The 18,210-nt window shown below is 47.2% G+C and overlaps 1 protein-coding gene across 4 annotated transcripts in view; it reads right to left on the reverse strand.

Annotated features, from left to right (window-relative positions):
• SNX29 (sorting nexin 29) overlaps positions 1 to 18,210 on the reverse strand; it is a 493,450-nt gene that overhangs the window by 156,887 nt on the left and 318,353 nt on the right. For 3 of the 4 annotated variants that reach the window (XM_045460338.1, XM_045460340.1, XM_045460339.1), the window contains exon 16: positions 14,746 to 14,862. In XM_045460338.1, coding sequence (XP_045316294.1) covers positions 14,746 to 14,862 — 117 coding nt within the window. Of the gene's footprint in view, positions 1 to 14,745; positions 14,863 to 18,210 lie in introns of those variants that run through there. The other variant, XR_006708071.1, reaches the window with a different exon arrangement.

An 18,210-nucleotide genomic window follows, 5' to 3' on the forward strand; every position in this document is an offset into this window, starting at 1 on the left:
AAATACTCGCGAAAGAATTGGGTATATTGTAAGTGCTCAAAAAATAGTAGTTGTAGGGAGGAACATAAATGCCCCTCCCGTTTTTAAGGACCTCATTATCTGACACAGAAGCAAAAAGATACCCCCACCAAAGCAGCGGATAATATCCACACACAAACCGTGCTGACTTACACCGCTATTTCCTCTAATAGGCCCATCCTCCTGACCGATTTCTACTCATCCTTCAAAACCCAAGACAAACATGTCCCGTTTGAAGCCTTCCCAGTCAATCCCAGCGGTTAACTCACCCACCCCTGTGCCACCATTACACCCACTTCTACAGAAGTCTTTCCAGTTTGCTCATTCATTCAACAACCACGTCTGGAGAGCCTACCACTTGTCACACACAATCACACGCCACTGCAGATACGTGTGAACGTATCTCTGGGCTCCCCCCATGGTACAACTAGCCTCTATCGAGCGGCAGAAGCAATTACCTGAGTGTAATTCAAGAGAACAAATGAATCAACAAAGGAGGACATAAGAAAAGTAGACAAAATGGGTGGCCCAGCGGAGAAAACAGGATTACAGAAATTCTGAGCAAGTTAAAAATACAAACCACTCACTACCGACAAAGCCACAAAAAGCAATTGAGAACGAGCTGGCCTGTGAGGGACAGAAAAGATCTGGAAGACAGGGAAGGAAGGAAATGCCAACTCATGCTTATGAATGGAGAAAGCCAGTCCCAACCGGCTGTTAAAAATAGTAAAGTACAGGTACATACATCTGTCTTTATGTAGATGCATAAATATATCTGGAAGGATAGATACCAAACCTCTTCACAGGAAAGATCTCTGGGAGGGGGACACCTGTATTTTGTATTCTGTCCAGTGTACATTTTATATATACGTATTATTTAATTTCTTTCAAGAATATATTCTTATTTATGTAACTTAGAAAAAAAATGGAAGTAGGTCTTCTGAAATTCAGAAGGCAGACGAGCAAGGCCCTGCCACTAGCATGGAGATCAAATGGAAGGGGCAGAGCTCCGTGACCCAAGGGCCATTAGTAAGAGGCGAGGAAGAAGGTGACAGCCGGGTCCTGCTTCAGCATCCACGAGATTCTTTGAGCAACAAAGCTAAAAAGACATCAGCACTGTATCAAGGTGTTGGGGCCAACAGATGGCTGTGGACCTTCCTGTAACGGGAAAGAGGTGATTCCCATTAGAGGCTACACACCCCCATGCTGCCACAGGCAGGGATACCCCAGGACAGCAAGAAGAAAGCCACTTGCCCAGAAAGGAAATAAAAGCCTAACGGGACCTGAGGTTTTTCCAACTTCATCAGAATTGTTGGCCAAGTCAGATCACAAATGCCCCGCTAGAAACACCACTCAAATCACAACCCCTCATTTTGGTGTGGACAAGCCCCTTGAGTAACTGGGAGAAAACCACTCGAATCCTGGTCAGTAAAATCATTTTCCTCAAAAATAAGCCCCCCATTGGCAAGGGGGGCGCTCAAGAACCCCATGGATTCCAAGATGGCGCTGTATACCAAGAGGTCGTTTCCAAATGAACAGATCAAGGGAGGCAATGGCTTGGCTTTGTGCCAGTTCATCAGGAATCCCTTTACTGAGATGCATCTGGTTCCAATCCAATTGCATAATCTCCCGAAAGAAAGACAGCAACATATCCAGCCATAATCAACTCTGGATCCCACAAACCAACTAGCTAGAGACTCAACTTGCAAGAAACACAGAGCAAAAACACCATTTGTTTTTACGGGGAGATTACATAAATCTACTTCAAGAAGACGGGGAAAGCTTCCAGAGCCAACTGGAAGATCGTTTTGATGTCCAGATGCCACTCAGCTCAAAGTGTTCACTGCCCAACACAGCAGCCCTAAATTTATAACGGGCCAGGAAAGCAGGAAGTACAGATGGGCCTTTATTTTTTAAAAAAAGGTTATAAAAATTAGGAAGAAACCTAAAAAATAAAAACGGAGAAAGTCACATGTAACTGGTAGGGAAGGGAACTCTATTATCACAAAGAAAAATTTATTAAATTAAGGCATAAGTACATCTAATATATCTAATTAGAGGGTTTGTACAAGTGGAATCGTGTGGTTCTGTGTCCTCAGAAATACGGTGTTAATGTAACAGAAATAAAAGAAATTACATTAGGGTTTAATGTCTTGGTCAGAAAGATTTATAAGGCAGGGTGGGGACAGACTAGAGCAGGTTGGGGAGGTCTACAAAAATGAGTCAAGGACAGTGCTTCATTCCAACCACAAGGGACAGAGGTCCTCGCCCAGAACAACCCATACAGGAGTCCCACTGGAGGCCCGAATCATAGGAGCCCCTTTTCCGTGCTAATGACATCGTACCGAGAAACTTACAGGCCGATAAAATACACAACAGTGAGGAGCAAAGCAACACAAGGTCCTTTTGTGGGAGGCAGGAGTGGAGTCCGGGAGCAGCTTCTGCAGAAGGCAGAGTGAGGTCACAGCCACCCCATTAGCGAAGTAAGAGCGGGCCTTGCTGGTGCCAATCACGTGTGTGTGTCGCCAGCGCAGGACTCCGCTTCATCCAAATGTGAACTTCCGGGTCAGGTGGAAACAAACAAGGAAGATAGGCTTGTTTCAGAAGGACTTGGTAGTGAATCCAATGGGGCACAGTGCCTGTCAGCACAGGAGCATCTTGGCTGCCAATTCTGCTGGTGGAGCTGTGGGCAGCAAAGTCAAACGAGCCATTCGCAAAGCTGTGCTGGGGAAGGGAGAAAAGGTAACACGGGGGCCAAAAGCCACCTTGTAATTGTGGCTTCTCTTTCTTCAGAAGCAGTGGCAGGAAAGGTGTCAGAGTTAGACCTCTGTCTCCAAGCCAAGTCACGATGCACGTCACAGAGAACATATTCTCGTCTTTGACCTCGTCAAAGCCAGAGCCCGTTTCTTCCACGTCTGCCACCTCCCTGCAATGGGCTCACACTCTATGTAAGACAGACACACAAAACATGAGCGACCCACAGGCAGCCTCAGCCAGGGCAGCCAGTGCCTCTCTCAACGCAGCGCTGAAATCACTGTGGAGCACCAGGTGTCTAAGTCTGGACTCTTCTGCACCTTGCCAGTGTTTCCTGGTTGCATCCATAGGAGACCGGCTTCGGGGCAAAGCTTGCACGTGCTGCATTTGCCAATAGACACAAAACCCCGATCGTCACGAAAATGTGCTTTCAAAGTTCCATACCCGTATGTCCCGGGTAGCCAGGTACTGCCCACCTGAACCCCAAACTGTAGCCCCTCAGGGCTCTCCTATGGAACCCAACTATCCACGGCGGTGAGCAAGCCAAGCATAAACCAGGGGCAAGAGTTTAACCTGGGCACATGTGGGAAGACAGACTGGTGATCCGAAGAACCCTTTGCTTTAAAGCCAAGGAGCGTGCGATCACTCAGCGTCTGTGCCCATGGGCAGAAAAAGATATCGGACTGAAAGAGGGGTTTTGATTCTGGGACACAGAGAGGTCTAAAGTGGGTTCTGCAATCATCCTTCTGGAGGATTCTGTGTCAAAAACTAACATTTCTAAGCTAAGCCTCTATGTGCGATATATTTTTAGTAGCCTCTCTTAAATGGCACTTTTAAAAATAATCTCCTTCAAGACGGTAGACGATTAAAACACCAATGTCCAAGTGCTGAATTTAAAAGCCTCTTATAATTTGGAACTCAACGTTTAGAGCTGCTGTGGGGCAGCAGACAATTTGGCACTTGATCATTAGATATTCTGCAAGTGCTGCCCAGCTGAAAAATATATTTCTTATTAAGCTTCTGTACTTAAATAGCATCAGCCCACAAATGAAAGCATTCCCTCTGAAGGTTTTAACGATCCCAAGCAAGTCCCAGGAAGCATTTCATTTCAAAGTGAGCCATATTAAAAAACTTGGGATGAGTTTCTTTTTTTTTCCGTCATCGATCTCAACCTTGAATTTTAAATTACTTGTCTTGCTCTCCCACCAGGCACAGTCATTTCCACAGTAGAGGAAGGGTGCCCTGTGGAAACACCAAGCAGCTTAGAGCAAGGATTAACAGCAAGTCTGTTATCCTGCAGGATCCAGGAAGGCACCTTGGATAACCAAGTATGGTGGTTAAGAGAGTGTAACCATGGATCCTACAGGTACGTGGTCAGATTTACACATCATACGCTCCGGGAGTGACTCCGGTGGCAGCCCAAGGAGAGGCACGTGAACACAGACCCGTCTCAAGAAAGCTGCCAGTCTGCGTGGGAAACGAAGTTCAACACAAGAGAGGGGAACCGTATTGCAGCAGGCAGGAAGGGACAGTCTGCAAAGGCTTTTGGGGAACTTGGTCCTAAGGTATACCACCACACAGGGGCCCTGTGCAGAACACACAAGTTGGGCAACAAGGAAGAAAGGGAAAGGCTGTGAGCTTGTCGAGCCAGCTGCGACGCACAGCAGGCATCTTCCCATCACCAGGCAACGCGAACACTCACCCAAGGAGAGAAAATGGGAAGGAGCAGGGAGGGGAGAGACAGAGTGAGCCGGCTGCAGAGAAGGGTTCAGGCATGAACAAGAGACAGACAGGCAGACAGAGACCAAGCACATGCAGGAAGTGGGGTTGGGAGGTCAGAGAGAGTCAGAGATCAAGACAGGCAGACGGAGAAAGAAAGGAGCAGACAGAGAGAAAGAGAAGCAGGCAGGAGGACAGCAAGAGAGAAGCGCAATGGGACAGAAGAAACAGAGAAATAGTTAATCAACCAGACAGAGCAGGAGAGAGAAGGTAATCTGAGCGAGAATAAGAACTGCCAGCTCCTTGAGAGCACCTGTGCAAGAGGCCCCGAGCGCCAGGGTTCAGCGCTGCTCAGGTGACCGAGGCCCCGGCCAGCTGGGGTGAGCGGAGAGCCAGTGGGAGCCGGGACTGAAAGACCCCGCTGCACCCCACAGCCACACAGCGTCACTCCCTCCCCTCCAGCCCCTCCACCCTGCACGCCCAGACAGGCCCATGAGACAAACCGGGCTTCCCTGATCCCCTTGCCAGCTGGTGCGTGGGTAACGAAAACGGTGTGTAACTGGGCCCTAACTTTCCCAAATGCCTTCCTCCAAAGACATCTTAGAAAAGATGCTCCTTGGGGCGCCTGGGTGGTTCAGTTGGTTAAGCGTCCGACTTCGTCTCCGGTCACGATCTCACGGTTCAGGAGTTCAAGCCCCACATTGAGCTCTGTGCTGACAGCTCTGAGCCTGGAGTCTGCTTTGAATTCTCTGTCTCCCCCCCCCCTCTGCATCCCCCCCCCCGCCCTACTCTTTCTCTCTCTCTCTTTCTCTAAAAAATAAACAAAAGACCCCAAATAGCCAAAGTAATATTGGAGAAAAAAACCAAAATGGGAGGCATCACAATTCCAGACTTTAGCCTCTACTACAAAGCTGAGATCATCAAGACAGTATGGTACTGGCACAAAAACAGACACAGAGACCAATGGAATAGAATAGAGAACCCAGAAGTGGACCCACAGTGTATGGCCAACTAATCTTTGACAAAGCAGGAAAGAGTATCCAATGGAAAAAAGTCTCTTTAGCAAATGGTGGTGGGAGACCCGGACAGCAACATGCGGAAGAATGAAACTAGACCATTTTCTTACACCATACACAAAAATAAACCCAAAATGGATGAGGGATCCAAATGTGGGACAGGAAACCATTAAAACCCTAAGAGGAGAAAGCAGGCAACAACCTCTTTGACCTCAGCCACAGCAATTTCTTGCTCAACACATCTCCAAAGGGAAGGGAATTAGAAGCAAAAATGAACTACTGGGACCTCATCAAGATACAAAGCTTCTGCACTGCAAAGGAAACAATCAACAAAACTAGAAGGCAACCGACGGAATGGAAAAAGATATTTGCAAATTACATATCAGATAAAGGGCTAGTATCCACAATCTGTTAAAGAACTTAACAAACTCAACACCCGAAAAACAAATAATCCAGTGAAGAAATGGGTAGAAGACATGAGTAGACACTTTGCAAAAGAAGACATCCAGATGGCCTACAGACACATGAAAAGATGCTCAACGTCATTCATCATCAGGGAACTACAAATCAAAACCACACTAAGATACCACCTCATGCCGGTCTGAGTGGCTAAAATGAACAAATCAGGAAACCATAGATGCTGGAGAGGATGTGGAGAAACGGGAACCCTCTTGCACGGTTGGTGGGAACGCAAACTGGTGCAGCCGCTCTGGAAAACAGTGTGGAAGTTCCTCAAAAAATTAAAAATAGACCTACCCTATGACCTGGCAATAGCACTGCTAGGAATTTACCCAAGGGATACAGGAGTGCTGATGCCTAGGGGCACCTGTACCCCAATGTGTATAGCAGCACTTTCAACAATAGCCAAATTAAGGAAAGAGCCTAAATGTCCATCAATTGACAAATGGATAAAGAAGATGTGGTTTATGCATACAACGGAATACTACTTGGCAATGAGAAAGAATGAAATCTGGCCATTTGCAGCAACGTGGCTGGAACTGGAGGGTATTATGCTAAGTGAAATAAGTCAGTGAGAGAAAGACAGATACCATATGTTTTCACTCATATGTGCATTTTGACAAACTTAAAAGAAGACCATGGGGGAGGGGAAGGCTAAAAACAGTTACAGACAGGGAGGGAGGCAAACCATAAGAGACTCTTAAGGACTGAGAACAAACTAAGGGTAGATGGGGCGTGAGGGAGACGGGAAAGTGGGTGATGGGCAGGGAGGACAGCACTTGCTGGGATGAGCACTGGGTGTTGTATGGAAACTAATTTGATAATAAATTATATTTACAAAAATAAACAAACATTTAAAAAAATTTTCGAAAAGATGCTCCTTGGGGAAATGATCTTGGGAAATAATGCATATGACTCATGCTGTACCTACCCCCTTTGGAGAGCGGGGAGGCACCATTGTGGGATGTGCTACAGCAAGGAAGCCCAGTGAACACGCTCTGATCTAACATTTTCTGGACCCTTCCACCACTGCACTCCCCTCTTCTAAAGGCACCAGCTTTGCATGCCCTCTGAATCAGTGTTCTGCTTTTGGGAAACTGCCTTCTCTAGATTCCAAGTTTTCCAAAGAGCCCTTTCTGAGATGAAGATGAAGTGATTAGTATGCCTTAAAAACAAAACAAAACAAAACAAAACAAAAACTACTTTGATGTCCAGAATGAGCTGGAGACAAGAAAGGGACAGATTCATCTTGCAGGTAGGGAGTGGGCACCACAGAGGAATCTGGATCTTTAAAACCACCCAGTGTGTCGGGCCTAGAGCACATCAGACACTAAATTTCGCTTGAAATGAAAAAGCAAAAATGAAAGAGGCAGAGGCACGGTTTGAAAAAGGAGAAAGGCCCGGATGTGCATGGGGTGCCACCGCAAAGCCATGTGCCTTGGGCTGGGTCATGAGAGCTCCCTGCATCTCTGTCAACTCGTGTGACCCCTGGACCTAAGACACACATTACACAGGGCTGCTGTCACGGGGAGAGGATGTGAATGTCACCTCAAGTCACACACACTGGGCCATCTCTGCCGCCTGGGCGGAGGGGGCAGAAGCAATTAAAGGATGCTCAGGATGGAAAGACAGAGACCCAGCGCAGGAGCAGAAGAAAGAGAAGAGGAATCCAACTTCAACGACGTGAAGTGAGACCATGTCTGCTCCCCCAGGGGGAAGGAACCCCCACGTGATGACTAGCTCAGCCCTAAGCTTTCCCCTCTAATGGACCCGCACGCCTCAAAATCTTACAAGGCTCTATTTCCCTGTCTCCATTTATTATTCAAAGCAGGAGCTGTTCTCCCAGAGAGCTCTCAGGGCTGTAATCAAATCCCACTAAAAGTGGAAAAAAAAAAAAAAAAAAAAAAAAAGAAAGAGAGAAAAGAAAAAAGAAAAAGAAAAAACTCCGGCATTCATTCACATCTTATACCAGAGGGGGAGAAAAGAATAATGAGCAGAGTCCTAAAAATACCTACATTCAAAAAAAGAAAACGAAAAAACTTCAACCCCTAATCCCAAACTCATTCTTAAAATAAGCAACTTGGTTTCAAAGTCTGTAACATCACAAAAAGGTAGCAGTGGGAGCAAACTATGTCCCTGTTCCTATCTTTGAAAACAACCATCCGGGCCACACACTCCTCCTGAGCTCCGTGCAAACGAAGTTCTCACTCAGCAAACGCTCAGCAAGCACCTACTACGTGCACATCGGTGCTAGGCACTGGCGATTCGGACATGAAAACGGGTCAGGCCACCGCCACGAGCCCACGACCGAGCGGTTTTACTGGCAGCCTCTCCACGAGCCGCCCAGGGGAGCCATGTTATCCCCACTTGATACAAGGGCCAGGTGGGGCTTCCAAATACAGCAAAACCAGGGCTGCCCTTGACACTCTGGCGGTGTAGGAGGAAGTCAAACCCAAGGTGAGCAGAGAGCTGGTCCGAGTGGAAATGAACGCAGGAGAGCCTGAGCTTCCCAAGGTAGATGCTTCTCACAGAGGCATAGAAGGCTCCAGAACTGAAGCTGAGCTTCCAACTTCCTCCTGCCTTTTGCCCCAGTGGTCTGACTCTGGGGAGGTAAGCAGAGCAGACCCAGGGCAATGACAAGGTCAAGTGTGCCCTGGGGACCACTGCCCAAATGGCCAGCTCTTTCCACAGTCTTCAGGCCCTTAAATGACCTCTCTTCTCTCTCCTCCCTGTGTCCAGCACCACCTGCCCCCAGGAAAGGATCCCATGACAGTCAGAGCTACCTCTGTATGAATGGATGCCACTGCCCTGAAGGACATTCAGACGGGAGACAAAAACATGGCAGGGCAGAGAGAAGGTGGGCTTACACGTCAAAGGTTCCAGGGAAGTCTGGACTCCAGCACTTCCTACTTGGGACTTTCATTCATTCATCTGATGATTCACTCAACGAGCCAACCCACATGAACTCAGCACCTACTGCATGAATCACTGGGCCCCAAGCAAGCAGGGGACATAGAATTTGCTCTCCCGGAGCAGGGAAGACAGATAACAATCAGTGACAGATCCACACAGAATTACATTAAGAGAAGAAGGGAGAGAGGCTTGTAAGCATCATACTCTACAGGGAAAAGGTGACCTTGTCGTGGGCATCAGCATGGTTTCCTGAGGAAGTGAGGAGTTGATATTGATGGTTTGAGGCCTGAGCACAGAGCATTATTCCAGGCAGAGGGAACAGCGGGAGCAAAGGGTACATAGAACGAGGAAGCAAGGGCCATGGAGCTGAAGACGACCGACAGGCTGGAGGCCCACCACTGTGGGGCACCATAACGAGGTGGCAGGTGGGACCTAAACCCTTCTGTACTTCCGCTGCCAGATTTATAAAAGAGGGTGACACCCCAACTTGATTCACAGGCTTCTCTCCAAAATTAAGTGAGGATGAACACGAAGACCCAATGTGTGCCTGACACACTGTCAGAACTTGATACATCGTGAGCTGGTGATGGATGCTGGCCCCCAGAAGGGTTTCCTGCAATGAGGTCAGGGAGGATGGAAGAAGGGGGTGGTCCTCCCTAGTGCCTTGGAAATCTTCCAAGGCAAGGTTTCTGGGGATCACCTGGCTGAGCTGAGCCCCATAGACTGCCCGACAATCTTCTAATCCAAAAGTAGGATTTCACAAGAATGTTATGCGAACATTGTCATGGAAGTAAAAACGAGAAACAACTCAATATCCATCAATAGGGGCCTGGTTAAATAAATCATGGTATTGCCAGTTTAAGGGAACATGACATAGTTCTTCAACAGAAGAATGAGGTAGAGCTACATGTAAAATAAAAAAGATCCCCCCTGTTAAATGGGGCTGGGGGGAGTCCTATACGGAGTCGGCAGCTAGTTACGAAAGCATGGAGGACTGTGTGTGTGATGCCCCCAGGCATCCCTCATCTCTGAAAAGACAAAACCAACACTGGTCATTGTTAGTGACTCCAGGAAGAAAAACGAGGGGGCCAGCGACAGGAGGAAGATTCACTTTTCACTAAATGCTCTTACACTGCTTGACTTTTTAGCATGGGTGTAACGAGATTTGTCAAGAGTCCAAAAGTCTGCAAATTTCAATTGTTTAAAGCAAAATCCAGTCTTGCAAGGCAGACAGAGCCCCCACTTCTTGCTGTGGGGGCTTGGCTGAGTTACTTCATGTCTGAGCCTCAGATGCTGCTTCTGCAAAATGGTGTCATAATGGTAATCACCACTGAGGTCGGTGAGGATTAAATGAATGGCTAATACTTTAGAGGTATTTAAATTTGAGGTATACATCAATTACTCAATAAATGTCACCTATTAAAATCAGAGTTGCTTATTTATAACAACGGTTAGTAGTATTTGTCATTCACACAGAGAATAATGCACCGAAGGTGCACTCTGAAAATGCATCTGGGGCAACAAGAGCCACCTATCTTTCTTTCAGCATAAAGGACACATGACAACTCCTACAGGATCTGACCTACACTAAGGAATGGGAGCCCTCCTGGGTCTGCACCTGCTATCAAGCCCCCTCCAGTAAGGTGGGCCATGGAATATGCCAGGACCCCTTGCACTTGGCAGGGATATGGGAGACACTTGCCTGCACCCCACACCAGTTCCGCCCACACTCGGAAACACAAGTCAACGCCGGGAGTTCTCCGTTACTACAACCCCACTGTCCTTTCTCAGCTATGGGGTCACAGATGCAGTAAAATGTGAAGGCACATTGCCGAGGTCTTTAACATGGGGCACAGCTGGGAAGGACACGCAGAGGGACCTTGGGATCTTGCTTGGAAGGCTGATGGGTAACACAAGGGAAGCCCCCTTACTTGTTCCCCCAATGGCCCAGAGTTGGTGGAGCGCAAGAAAGAAAACAGACTTTGTAATTAAATCCAAGTTTGAATCCAGCTCCACAACATACTCACTCAGAGATTCCGGGACCTCTCTGAGCCTCGGTCAACCTATAAATCAAAGATGATATCAACTGCCACAAAGGTTCTTAGTGCACAACAGGTACTTACGAAATGTGTTTCCGTCTTAGGAAAATGTGCCTCTCCCTAATGAAAGAGCTCCACAGAGATCTCGTACAAATCTTGGACTTGTGAGGAGCGAGGGAAACAAACTCTATCAGGGATGCACCACAGGGCTTTAAGCACAGGAGGCAACATTCACACGCTGGCATCAGAGAGACAAAGAGGGTCTGGTGTGAAGGTACCTCCAGTGGCGCCTTCCCACATCGATGCCTACTTGCACCCTGATTGGAAGGACAAACCGCCACCTGTGAAAGCAAGGTGTCCAAAAGAAAAAAAAATCAAACCTGAAACTCATCAAGACTCTACAGTTAATGACCAATTCAAAGGAAAGGCAAAGGACAGAGGAACACGGTAAGGATCACCATAGGGTGGCAATCAACAAAATCCTAAACAGGAAAACCTAGAGTTCAAAGGGCCGAGTTTGTCAATAGTGGCAACAAAAGGTGGTAAGGGGAGGACTATGGAAGGGAATATACAAATTAAGAGGCTTCAGAGACCTATCACCCAACTGCAACGTATGCACTGCATTAAGGCCCTGATTACAGCAGATAAATCAAAAACATTTTCTTCAGATAACTGGAGAAAATTAACCATTGACTGGACATCTGAAGACACTAAGGAATTATCACTGATTTTTCAGGTATGATAATCGTACTGTAAATATCTTTTAGTGATAAATACTCAAATATTTATGTCTGAAATAGTATCATGACTTGGACATGCATCCAAATAATTTGAGCTGGGAAGGGATTGAATTGAGTAGGAATGAATCAAGAATGACCCAGAGCTGATTACTGGGAGAGCTGAGTGACAGGGTTTCATTAAATGATTCTCCCTTTCCCATAGGTTTGCAATTGCCATTTTATTAAAAGTTCATGAGTAAGCCCGAGGCTGGTAGGGAATATTCACAATATGCGTAACTGAAAAGATATGTGAAGTACTGTTAGAAATCAGCAAGAAAACACACACACAGCCCAGCAGAAAGTGGACAAAGACTACAAGTCACAGAAGGGGAAGCCAAAATAACCAGGCAGCAAATGTCAAGAAGGCCCACCCCGCTCGTGATCAGAAAAATCCCAGGTAAACCACCTCACACCCAGAAGCACTCGTAGAGACGTTCAAGTGTTGGCAGGAACTCCTACACACTGACAGAGGGATAATCAACAGGGGATAAACAACAACAACAACAACAACAACACGGATCTCAAGGAAACATTTGCGTAGTGGAGGCAGGAAGTGCTAATAAATGGCCACTAAGATAGTAAAGGGAGACAAGCAGAAGCTATCCATCTCCTGATAGAAAACACCAGTCCAGCGACAGGAACGTTAGGGGGAAAATTAAACCAACATCCAAGTGCCCAGACCCAAGCGCCAAGTTAAGAAAATAGAGGCAACAGAGGGGTGTGCGGAGTAACACTGTAGAGGTGCGATCTGCGAGTCTCAGGTGGTGACACGACCCGGTCTTCAGCAGACACGTGTTAAGGAAAAGAGAGTTGGAGGACTCCATAGATGAACAGAAACATAAGCGAGTGGTTCAATCCAGAGACAAAGGGAGCACAGCACCGGTTGGCAGGGGCTGCAGGAGGGAGGAATGGGGCGTCGGGGTAGAGTGGGGCAGAGGTTCAGCTGGGGAAGATGAACACGGTCAGGAGACAGACGGTGGTGTGGGCTGCACAACAACGTGAGTGTACCTAAAGCCACACAAGTGCACACGTCAAACTGGCTAACATGGTAAATTTTATGTCGTATTTTACTAAATTCAAACAAGGGTTTTAAGAAGAAGAGAAACATAAAGGACATAACCAATTACAACACGTGGACCTCATGTGGATCCTAATTTTTAAAAAGCTATAAAAAGGTATGGAACAGTAAGAAGTATGAACACTGATATTTGATGGTATAAAGGAACTAATGGTCACAGACAGGGGACGATGGTAATATATTCATGGTTTCCTATTTCTAAGATCTACACGGAGTTGTGTACAGATGAAGTCACACCCAGTATTTGATTCAAATTAATACAGAAGGGAGAAGCAGGTGCAGAACTTCAAACAAACTGACCTCCACTGAGGACAGTTCTACTTCACAGGGATACAGGACATGCTTTAAACTTACCTGCCTACCTATGGGCATCTGACATTTAACATGATAAAAGCTCCGAGATGAAGAAGCTATCATAAACGTGCACAGGAGGATGAAACACTCTCAGCATCTGGGTTTGTGACAGCTAAGTAAATGCAAACAACCCAAATGTCCAATAAAACACGACGGGATTACAAATACTGTGGTACTGGGGCACCTGGGTGGCTCAGCTGGTTAAGCGGCTGACTTCAGCTCAGTCATGATCTCACAGTTAGTGAGTTCGAGCCCCGCGTTGGGCTCTGGGCTGATGGCTCGGAGCCTGGAGCCTGCTTCGGATTCTGTGTCTCCCTCTCTCTCTGCTCCTTCCCCACTTGCGCGCTCTCTCTCTCTCTCAAAAATAAACACTAAAAAATGTTTTGAAAAAAAAAATAGTGCAATACATTGTTCAATAGAGAACTAGAGTCAAGAAAGTGAATGAACTAGACCAGGACTTCCTAACCAGGGTGGTTTGGCCCCTGCCCCTCAGGAAACGTCGGGCAATGTCTGCAGGCCTTCTTGGTCACTGTAACAGCCTGGAGTGCTGCTGGCCTCCAGTGGGTAGAAATCAGGGGTGCTGCTAAACACCCAGGATGCATAGGACAGCCCACAACAAGTAACTACCATCGCCCCCCCTTACGTATCTGCGGGGGATACATTCCAAGATCCTAAGTGGATGTCTGAAGCCATGGACAGCACTGAAGCATACACATACTGTGCTTTTTACTACACATGAATACCTATGACAAAGTTTAATTTATAAATCAGGCACAGTAAGGGGTTAGCAACAGAAAATAACTGAATAATTTTAGCAATATACTGTAACAAAAGATGTGAATGAGCCCCTCTCTCAAAATCTTACTGTCCTGTACTCCCCCTTCTCCTTGTGATGATGTGCGATGACTCAAGGCCTCAGTGACGGGATCAAGGGGGGTGAGTGACGCAGGCATCGTGATGTAGCATGAGGCCACCGCTGACCTTCTCACAACTCACCAGAAGGAGTGTGGTGTGCTTCCAGACCACGGGAAGCGGAACCACGGCTATGGGGGGACTACCGTAAGTGGCCCCAAGTATCGAGAGAGCCACAGTTTAAAGATCCTGTACTAGATCTTTGTGAGACAGTCCTCAAACCACAAAATTGAGTTAAAAACCAGCAAAAACAAGGGGCCACGGGATTTACACAGTAACATCATGTAGGTGAAAGTTAAACAGAACCAAGACTGCTTATTGCTAATTGAAACGTATGTATGTAGCAAAGTATAAAAATAGGAAGGAGAAGGCTACACGCCCATTTCAGAATATGGATTATGGGGTGCCGGGGCATGAAACGTTACAAAGGGGGGCTTCAAATGGAACTGGTATCCTCGTGTTTATTCTACCCCCTTCCACCCAAAGAAAACCAAGCATAGTGAAGGTTAATGCACACGTAACAGCTGGACGGCGGGTACACGGAAGCTCACTCTGGCCATCTCTGTACTCTTCTTCTACACCCTTGACACAGTCAACAACGAACAAGCTGAGGAGCAGGGTTGGGGGCCGCGGAGGCTGGGCAGACAGACCGACACAGCAGGCAGGAGGGCAGGGCTGGGACCTTCCCGGGGGGGAGCACTCACCGGCCCGCGCAGGTCGATGAGCTCCTGCCTCATCTGGGACACGAGGGCTTCCTTGGCCACCAGGGCCCTGTGCAGGCGCTCGTTGAACTCAATCAGCTCGCCGTGCATCTCCGCCACCTGGAACACACAAGCACCGAACGGTGAGGCTCAGAGGGCAGACTCCCCTCGCCCAGGTCACCTGTCCCACCTTCTCTGGTCCTGTCACTTGTCAGCAAGGCACCGGGAGGTTGTTTGGGCTGGAGACAGAAGGCCACTCACCTGTGAGTCATGCAAATCTACCTGTAAGGTGAACACCTCTTGCACTTGGTTCATTTTAACACTACAGAATCTACGGTCGACCGTTCACGGTCAGGACGGTGCTGTTAGCGGGTTATTTGGGGCCTAAGGTTTTTCTCCTTCGTGGACACTTTTCTAGCGAAGGCTTTCTTGCTCATCTGAGTTGGGCCTGCCAAAAATCACGCTGCTGATGGTACAGCTGGACTGACTGACCATTTCTGTTCCTCAGGAACTTGGTTCTGAAACCCGAGAAAACAGAACCAGAGCTCAAAGCGATGGGAACAGTAATGATGACAGACAGAACTGCAATGGCACAGCTACCCCTCAGTTACTGCTCAGTCAACGCCAGGAAATCCTTTCCACGCGCTGCTAACATCTTTCCTACGCGGGCTCTATAAGGCAGGCGTTGTCATTTCTGCCTTACAGAAGGGAAAGGCTGTCACAGAGTGGAAGAAGCTAGCTCAAGGTCATACCGCTAATGAAGGACTGACTCCAGGACCCTGGCTCTCGACCACTGGGCTACCTGCCACGATTCTACCACTTCCACCGTGCCCCACGTGCAGCCCACTTGATGGTGGCCCACGGTGAGCCCTTGAATTTTTGCACGTTTATTCAATGCCCCCAGCTCACCCCAAAGAAACAGAAACAGAGGTTGCCATGAGGTAGTCTATGATTGATGTACAGAATCAACAACAGACCTTTCCAGCTATTTGTTTACAAAGATGTCTTCCTGTAAGGCCAAAACATAAAGTAATTTCCCTGATTACATGAGCAATCTTGACCGGGCTTAAAATCAAATTCAACTATAAGTTATTTAAACTTTTTAGAGAAATGTGAGACGTCCTCTTGCCATGCTCTTCAGGAACGTTCAAAGAAGAATCTTGCGAGTATCTTAAAGAGAACCCTTCTTCAGGGCACCCAGGTGGCTCAGTCAGTGAAGTGTCCAACTTGGGCTCATGATCTCATGGTTTGTGGGTTCACCCTACACTGGGGTCTGCACTGGCGGTGTGGAGCCTGCTTGGGATTCTCTCTCTCTCTCTCTCTCTCTCTCTCAAAAATAAATAAACAACAACCACAAAAGAGAATCCCTCGAGAATGGAGATGTCAGGAGACCCTCACCTAACCCTGTCTCCCTGCTTTTCCCAAGAGATGACCCCCTCCTACATACCACAGACTGCAGCCAGGTACTTAGTATAAACACAAGTCAAGACAAAAATATTACCAGACCATTTGTAATAAGTATTATATATGAAATATAAAACATACCATCAGAATAAAGAAGGGATCTAAGGACGCCTTTGTGGGAAAAGAAAGGATCATTAACCTAAGTCCTGATGCCTCAGGAGGAGTAAAGAAGGGCCCCCCTTTTTTTTCTATTTTTTTTTTTGATACGTCATTATATAAAAGGTAAAAGGCATAAAAGGAAATACACAAGATATTACCATTAGTCAAGGGACAGATTTTCTTTCCATTATTTCTACTTTTCCTTACTTTTTAGTTTCCTGATAATGAACACTGTTCCATTTACCAGCGGGTATAATCACTTGGGCTCTTTAAAAGAATTAAAATTCTTGGCCTGAAACTAAAGGCAGCCGTGGTACAATCAACATGAAACGTACCGAGCTCCCGATCAAATTCTGAGGCTTCCTTCGACTTGCTATGTGAACCCCCACCCTGTCCACAGCGGCCCCCGCCTCTCAGGTGCCCACCTCTTTCAAACCAGTGCGACATGCACGGTGAGGAGGGCCGGAAAGACACTGCAAGTCCCATGCAATTAACAACGGGAGAGTAAGTCCGGGAGCCCCTACCCAGGGTCCTTGTATATAGACCCAAAATTAATATTTCCCCGTTGTCTTATCCCTTTTGTATTAAAAAAAAAAAAAAAAAAAAAAGCTTAGGATGGTCTTCTTGTGGCCTTTCACAAACACACACGGTATCACTAATAATGCGTATGTACATCCTCCACACAGAAATCACGTAAATCCCCGATGAGCCTCCTTGGGCCTAAGAATCTGTTTACCACACAGTAAACAGGAAACTGTGACACAACTACCCATATCACTGCTAAATACCTGCCAACGTGCCCCCACAAAATAGAGCTTTAAATAAATGCCACTGTCATTTCCAAAGCAAAGCAGGGCTTTCGCTTTGTTTTTGTTTTGCTTTGTTTGGCAGGGGCAGCCAGAGTGTTGAAACAAATTTTCCATAAATGCATAAAACATCGACACATCCCAGCTTCAAAGGGTATTTATCACGAGCTGTTCTCTTCTGCAGCCAGAAGAGTGAGTTGACCGTGTCAGACGAAGCTTTCATTTCACTAGGGAAGGAGGCAGGGGGAAGAGGTGGACATCCAGGGGAACAGAGGAGACAAAATTTGATGCGCTCATTTCGAGCTGCCGTGAAAACTACAAGGTTCCCTGTTATTCAGCCAGGCTCTGAAACTCTGAATTTCTGTACGAGAGATCCCTACATACAGGCACTGAGACACACAGCTTTCGTCTTCCACAAACCATGCCGAGCATGCTGTTCCGTGAGTACCTCCTTCCAAGTCCAGTATAACTAAAAATGGATTCAAGTCTCCCAGAGCCTCCAGACCCAGCGGAGATCATAGAAACGAAAGCAGGAAGCTCAAGCACTGCCTGCTGGAATTTTTATTAGGCTCTGAGGGTGCTTACAGGTCCCACCTGACCATTCCTGATTTTCAGCAGCCACAGAAACTCGCAGGGAATGGGGAGGGAGGGACATTAAGTAGCTACCCTTCAAGTCCCTCCTCTACGAGGCAGACCGAGTGATCTTCCCAAAGCAACATCTGATGCTGTCACCTGCTGTTTAAAACCTTCAATGCTTCTTGCTGCCCTAAAGATAAATAAAACCCAAACACCTTTGAGAGCTGGTGCCGGCTTCTCTCTAACTCCCCATTGCTTGCCCCCCACCTTTGGCATCTAAAGTCACTCAGACCCACAGATCTACATCCCATAAACGCGTTGAGCTCCAGGAGGACGCCCTGTAGACAGGGAGGAGAAAGGCACATTCAGCAGAGGAAACTTCAGATGCAAAGGCCCCGAAGTTGCTGGGGTAGAGTGGGCAGCTGAGACAAGGCAGTTAAGGGCTCAGATTCCGGTGCAAGATAGGCCTGTGCTTGATCACTTACAGTGAGCTCTAGGGCACATCACTTAACGAGGAGCCTAA

Source organism: Leopardus geoffroyi, chromosome E3 (genome assembly GCF_018350155.1).
Source record: "Leopardus geoffroyi isolate Oge1 chromosome E3, O.geoffroyi_Oge1_pat1.0, whole genome shotgun sequence".
Lineage (NCBI taxonomy): Eukaryota > Metazoa > Chordata > Mammalia > Carnivora > Felidae > Leopardus > Leopardus geoffroyi.